This window comes from Triticum dicoccoides, chromosome 5A (assembly GCF_002162155.2).
Source record: "Triticum dicoccoides isolate Atlit2015 ecotype Zavitan chromosome 5A, WEW_v2.0, whole genome shotgun sequence".
Lineage (NCBI taxonomy): Eukaryota > Viridiplantae > Streptophyta > Magnoliopsida > Poales > Poaceae > Triticum > Triticum dicoccoides.
Genome location: NC_041388.1, coordinates 669,567,025 through 669,574,194, shown reverse-complemented (window position 1 = coordinate 669,574,194; position 7,170 = coordinate 669,567,025). Strand labels below are relative to the sequence as shown.

Genomic DNA, 7,170 nt, shown 5'->3' with positions numbered 1-7,170 from the left:
TTACACAGATCAATCAAACATGATTTAAGGGGTGATCGGGCTTTTTCAGATGTTTTCCGCAAGTACCAAAATACCATTTTGGTAAAGGTGTAATCTCCACTGTCCATTTACCTTGAAATTGTAAACTTTTTAAAGGGGGTGTACCGAAGCAAATATGTGAAGAAATGCCCCCTGCAGCATAGCTTCGCCCCTCAATACATGTGCTGGTAATTTCGCTTCAGGTCCAAACCTATGAGGCTATGCTGCTCATCTCGTTGAAGGACAGGAAAGATGACGGTCTGGGCCGACAGCAGCGGGCAAACAACGACAGCCAAACTGGAACAAACCACGAAGATGGGCGGAGGGTACGTATCCATGGGGCTGCCCCACGCCAAAAATCTGCGCTGCGTTTAGCGCATAGGAACTTCCATCATCTTTCTTCACAGATCAAACATGTGTCATTTGAAATTTTGAATCGAATGAAACTGAAAACAGGAACTAGCATAACATGCTCCGCTATCCTAATCACCCGACACGACAAGCTTACCATAAGAATCAGAATGTAAAAAAGTACAGATGACAGTCTATCACTCTTCATCTTTGAATCAACATTACATGGTGTCCTTACGCACCACAACCCGCTCACTCAAATAAGTCAAGATCAAAATATCGTTATGATCGTTACATAGCACCGGCTCGCGAAAACGCCGGCGAGAATAAATAGCTCACTACTGGTCAAAAATTACTCTCACAAAGGCACACATATCTATGGAAACAAGAGTTTTATCTTTATTCCCATTATTGAAAAAAATGTAAGGTATGCTTTGGACTATGTAAGGTATTTCCCACGGGCAGGACTTACGCCGCGGCCAACTTCATCTCCTGCTGGTCCTCGAGATTCAGAACGTCAAGCAGCTTTGGCCAAGACTCGGGGATTCCTCCGGGTAAATCGAACTCGAGAACCTTCCCCTGCTTCTGGTAGAAATCCTCCACAGGTTGACTCTGAAAATGCCAGGAAGACAAATGCTAATTGTGATTACTAGTTCCATCAAGTATGCGATCAAAAGCATTGTAGCGCTACTGATGATGCTCGGCACACTAACAGAGTGCAAGAACTGCATGCTTTAGGAACTGAATTTAACTAGCTGGAGTAAAAGGCAAGGAATTATGTAGCAAGTGCGAAAATGCAGAGTGCAATACCATTTTATTGTAGATCCGCAGGCGATTTCTCACAACCTCTTCGGTGTCGTCGTCTCGAGTAAGAAGCTTTGACATGCAGTTATTGGGGGGTAACAATGGTGACATGTAGATCGGTGGTAGCCCATTTTCAGCCTTGACATCAATGCAGGCCAAATTGAAGTTCTTACCACACTGGCTACAAATACGTCTACCAAGGCACTTCTGTACTATGATATCTTCTCTCAACTTCAGATTAACCACCATATCAATGTCTGTAACTCCGTCAAGAATTTCCTGAGCAAAGTATATGGAAGAAAACATTATTAGTTTGGAACATCATGATTAAGTAAACAACCATCAAAGAGTATCTGATTGCAGTTTTTGCTTGACACAGCCAGCTAATCAAAGTGTTACATATTAGCAAGCTAAGCAGAAAGTACTCATGCAATCACACCTCTAAATAAAGATTTTTAGATATATATCGCATTGCACTTCTGCAAATCAAATTAGCAAGAAAACAATTAACTGAAATTGATGGAATTCAATCACCAAGTTTTTCCTATCATAAGGAATAAACAAAGCAGAAATGGCTCATGATATGTAAAAAAATCCTCACCGCTTGGTTTACGGTGCGTGGAAAACCATCAAGAATAAATCCTGATTCACCCTTCTCTTCTCCTTTCTTCAGCCGTTTAGATAAAAGATTGATGATAATTTCATCAGAAACCAGCTTTCCTTGATTAACAATTTCCTTAAGCTGCAGAAGAAAAACCAACCATGTCATTTCCAAACGAAAGAAAAAGGATAATCAGATAAAGAGCAAAGCTAATATAGCACGATGATGCAGCACCCATGTCAAGACACAGTAAAAAAAAATGGCCTTCTGATGCATGCATCATTGCCATCGATTAAATTAGAATCATACATATAACCACCTTAGCAATAGACCCTGGGGGAAGCAATAGGATAAGTATATGTTTACTCTTCCTGTCTATTCAGGATTGGAAGTATTAGAAAAAGTTCTAGTGAATAGCCTGCTATGCTTTCCCAATTGGATGTATTAGAACGTTTTTAAGTGAATAGCCCGCAACACTTTTCCAATTGGCAACTGGAATAAAATAGCCAAAGGCAGAATCATCCCCTGAAACACCATCCTAGGATTTAAAGATAGTAATAACTAGACTGTTGGTGTTTATGAATTCAAAAACAATATTACTATTGCTTAGCATTTTCGTTATCAATCTACATCTATAGTCTATAGAAGATGCAAAATTTCCACCAAATTATGATCTCAGGTCTGAAATGGAGGCGAAATGGATCGCAATAGCACACTGAGTTCAAATGGCATATCATATCCGACTCAAGTTCAAGCAGTCCCCGACAAGATCCTGACGGTTAAGTCTGAATGTTCAGTACAGAATTATAATCTTGACCTACTTCACAGGTAAAAAATAATCGCGAATCACATAGGGCAAGGCCAGACACCACAATTAGGCACATCTCTACTGATCTGTGATATATACACCTTAGCAGAAACGAGCCGCGAATCCCAATTCACAGATCCAGATCGGGATCTGGAAATCGGCGGAGAGGGGAATGGGGGAAGGTGCACTCACCTGCACGGCGTCCGGGCCGGTGGAGGCGAGCTCGTCGCGGACGAGGTCGCCGGTGGCGATGTGGGGCACGCCGAGGAGGCGGGAGAGGCGGCTGGCGTAGGTGCCCTTGCCGACGCCGGGGCAGCCCAGGAAGACCCACTGCACGTTCCTCTCGTGCGCCGGCCGGCGCCTCCTCTCGGCCCCCGCGAACGGGAAGGCCGGCGCCGCCGCGGGCGTCTGCTCGGGCGCCAGCGACGTCGCCATGCGCCTCCTGCCTGCCGCGACGGAGGAGGAGGACGACGCCGCGGCGCGGAGCAGGCGCTGTACGGCCGCCATGGCGAGGCTGGCGCGTGGCGGAGACGGAGGCGCGGGGTATTAGGGTTCGGTGGCCCCTCGCCGCTTCCTCCGCCGGGTATTTGTACGCGCGCGCGGCGGCTTCGCGAGCACAGATGCGACGGGGATGGAGAGGGGGGCTGGGAGGAGAAGACGATGCCGGGCTGAGGCGAGGGGGGCGTGGCGCGGGTCCAGTGCCAACGCGTGTAACGGCCCTACCTGTCGTTCTCCGTGGTCCTCTGGACTAGGTGCATGCGCGAGGTTAAAGCTGTTCGGGCCGAACATCGCAGTAGTGTTGTACGGTTTCACCGTCCGATTTGAATCTGGATGTTTGTGTCGATGCGAATCTGGATGCCGGAGAATATCCGTTCTCAGCATCTGCCGGACTCTATTTCCTCCCTAAACGTCTTTTCTTTTAAGGAAAGTAGCCATCATGGTGGTTTATATTCGAAAAAACTAACACCTACACATGTGGACGGGCGTTTGTATCTCGCCCACACACGTGGATCCACGTTCATTTGTGGTTGCACGAATCTTGCTATGTTTGTGGTGCCACGTAGGATTAGGCTGGTGTGTGCGCATTTATCTGGTCGCCCACACGTCCGTTTTCACCACACGGAGGGACCGATGTGTAGGCACTTAGCAGTTCGCCCACACGTCAGTTTTCACTCATGCACAGGGGCTGGTGTGTGGGCATTTATCAGTTCGCCCACATGCCCGTCTCCTCTCCTACACTCAAAGCTGCCAGTTGACATGTGTTTTGCAGGATACATGGCAACTGCCCTAGTGTGCTTGTAAGAAGATGACAACTCTCTTTTTACCCGAACATGTCAGTTGTCATGTGTTTTGTAGGGTACATGGCAACTGCTCTAGTGTGCTTGTAAGCAGATGACAACTCTCTCTTTTTACCCGAACATGTTATTTTGACATGTCTCTTTGTAGCACTACACGGCAACTACCAAATTACCTAGTGTTAGTAGGTGGCAACTCCTAAAGTTTTCAAATCATGACAACTGTAGTAAATCAGACCATACATGGCAACTGCCTAGTGTTAGTAGGTGGCAACCCCTAAAGTTTTCAAATCATGGCAACTATAGTAAACTAGACCATACATGGCAACAGCTGCATTTGTCCAAAAATGGCACCTGGCATTTGACCTGAGATGGCAACTGCAGTTAAGCAACCATAGCAAATGTAGTTGTCCGACATGGCAACTGCAGTTAAACGAACATGAAAGAGGGTTCGTACCATGGTAACTGCGGGGCGCGTGATGACTGTCATGCGGGTCGTGCGGGACCATGAGGTAGGAGACCTGACATACGGATGTGTGGGCGTTATCTATTTTGCCCACACGTAGGTGCGTGAGAGGGACCGCGAGAAAAAAAGAGGTGTGTGGGCATTACTTATTTTGCCCACACATCCTTTTAGACACCACACAAAACGTGTGAGCAGACATCTTAACGCCCATACGTATGGGCGTTATCGGCGTCATTTATATTTCATGTGCAAACATCGATAAATCATTTGTTAAGACATCTACTAGAAAAATCGAAAGCTTTGATTTCCAGATAATGGTTCTAGAGACCACCGAATTTCTAGCCAACAAATATGGCGCCATATTGGCCTTCCTAGGGCAATGAGAAAAATCTATGGAAATAAAATTACGAGCTAAAAACGAGCATTCTTTATAAATTGCCGTAGTCGGACCAACCTCCGTTCTGCATGATCTCAATAACTTCCATGCAACCACCTTCCGCGTAAATTTTGTTACATCCAATTTCATTAGCGAGGAGGAGTCCATCTCGTAATCCCTGTGCTTCTGTTGTTGTCGCATCTTCTACGAATGAGATGTTGCTGCATGATGTTGCCACAAAGAAGCTCGTATGGTCCCGCAGAAACGCACCTGTCGCCTCGGTGCCACTGTCACAATCGAAACCAACATCAAAATTCAGTTTAAGCATGCCCTCTGATGGCTTCTCCCAGCCACGTCTCTTTATTATGCTCTTGAGAAATTTTTCGCAAGTGATGCTATTGCTTGCGTCGATCTAGTGGGTCTTCAACATCCCCCCGTTCAAAGAAATTAATTCAATTGGACCTCACACTTAGTCCCTATACAGCCGCTGACCAGCATCCCTTAAATCGCCTTAAAAAATAGGGACGATATAAGGGCGATCAGATGCGACCAGACTCCAGGTCATAGCGGTCCGACTTGCACAAGGCAAGTTAAAGAGCTAGAGAATCATCTACTCCCTCCGTCACAGTTAAATTTGCGTGCGTTTCCACAATAGACAAGGTTTAAGGCGCATTGCATTTATTTATAGTAGCTAATTAGTACTTTGATATACTATTTCTATATGCATGCGTAGTGTGAATGCTATTTTTTAGCCCATCTCACAACCAATAGATAACCACCTAGATCCCCAGAGAATTTCCAAGCGCACCTTCTAAACCGTGACAGAGGAAGTATGTGTAAAATGGAGAAGTAAAGTCAGAGAATGTTCCCTGTTAAAAAATTAATGTTGTTCGCATTTTACTGTAGGTAATCATTGTTCTTAAATTATTGTGTTAGGCTGCAAATTAAAGGAATCTAGTGAAGGAAAGTCAGGGTACCGTAGCTTACCTGACTTCCATTCCTATGTTAGAGGATATGGATCCCTAGCAGCCACCCGGAACTCCTTTCTGGTCAAGGCGGAGGGACCTAAATTGTAGTCCCACCTCAACGTGCGAGGCGGATGCCGATCGGCTTAAATAGCTACATCGGCGGATGACAACAATCTTCTCTCTGGTTGCATGGGTCGACCAATTCTTGTTGTGCGAACGAGTAGCTTGACACTAGATTGCATTTCATCAATCGATGATTGTTCATCGAGTGACAAGTTTATCTTGTTCATATACGTTGATGATTGTTCATCGAGTGTCAAGTCCATCTCGTTCATATACGTTAAATAGCCCTACTACAATCAAAGAGATTTTTAAATTGGTCATCGAATTTTGTTTCGGCCTACACCCTTGCACACACATTGTGATTTAAAAAGCGCCATGCGAACATCAATGTTCCGTTTGTGAATAAGATATATCACGACTATTAATCTTCTCTGTGATAAGCATAAAAAATTAATAGTGACAGTCCATCTCCTTAACAAAGGATGCATTGGTGACTGAAGTTTATCGCTTTTGGACATTTAAGCTGATCGATTAACTCCTCATGCGACGTGGTGGGACGAAACATCCAAAACCCACCAGCCCCATACAGATGTGAAAATTAGTATGAGCAATATACTATTTGGTGTTTTTTACAGCCCCGCCGCCCCAACATCCGCAACATCCAAAATTATCGACGTGCACATGTCTGCGTATATTAGTTGTTTTTGGAAATAGGGTTTGTGATTGCAAATGGCAAAACTTAAAGGCGCATCCGCTGACATTTGAGGGCTTAAATTTGCAGGTTGTGGCTGTATATGCTCTAGGAGGGCCAAGTTGTCAGTTATCACGACTCATTTCCTCTCTTCCTATTGAGAGTCGCCACTTCTTCCCTCTTCTTTTTGGCATTTTCCCTAAAAGGCATAGCTTCCCCTATGACAGATGACACCCCCCTCCTCCGAAGTGATTCGGGGGAGAGGAGATGCGGAGCTATCGTGAAGTGGAAAGAAGAAAGGATGGACAGTGTACGTGTTTGTTAGGGGAAGCCACAAAGGTCATGGGCCCACAGAGATGCCGGCCCAGGCCCTCTTAAAATCCAGCTCAAATTTTATTGAAGATGGCGCAGACCAGAAAGCGGAGACCGAAGAGCGCGCGGTGGTCACACCATTTCTTTCGTCTCTTTTCTCCAGCGGCCAGGGCGGCCGCCAAGATCCGCGCCTCCCAGCCTTGCCGTCGCGGCCGGAGGCGATGGCCAAGGGCCTTGTGATTGGTTAGGGCAGATGGGAACGGACGATCACCTCCGCGACGACGGTACCATCTCGGCGCTCCTCGCCTGCCGCTTCGATGCCGACAAGGTCGACGCGCTTGAGCTCCTCGCGCAGGGCGTCGATTTTCAAGGACGTCGTCACTATCTCATCCCACCTCGCGCAGGTTCTGTTCTTGC

The 7,170-nt window shown here is 46.2% G+C and overlaps 1 protein-coding gene across 1 annotated transcript; it reads right to left on the bottom strand.

Annotated features, from left to right (window-relative positions):
- Nucleotides 1–542: 542 nt before the first annotated feature.
- LOC119303976 (probable adenylate kinase 1, chloroplastic) lies at nt 543–3,226 on the bottom strand. Its single transcript, XM_037581139.1, has 4 exons — nt 2,775–3,226; nt 1,775–1,915; nt 1,180–1,452; nt 543–981 (listed from the first exon to the last, which is right to left on the bottom strand). The coding sequence occupies exons 1-4, from the start codon at nt 3,087–3,089 to the stop codon at nt 838–840; spliced, it is 873 nt and encodes a 290-aa protein (XP_037437036.1). The 5' UTR covers nt 3,090–3,226; the 3' UTR covers nt 543–837.
- Nucleotides 3,227–7,170: the final 3,944 nt, after the last annotated feature.

Bases quoted from the DNA above. Each gene is read 5' to 3' on its own strand.
- LOC119303976 (XM_037581139.1), bottom strand. From the start codon at position 3,089: ATGGCGGCCGTACAGCGCCTGCTCCGCGCCGCGGCGTCGTCCTCCTCC. The intron at 1,916-2,774 runs GTGAGTGCACCT...TTTCTTCTGCAG, and splicing joins CCGGCCCGGACGCCGTGCAG to CTTAAGGAAATTGTTAATCA. The intron at 1,453-1,774 runs GTGAGGATTTTT...TACTTTGCTCAG, and splicing joins CACGCACCGTAAACCAAGCG to GAAATTCTTGACGGAGTTAC.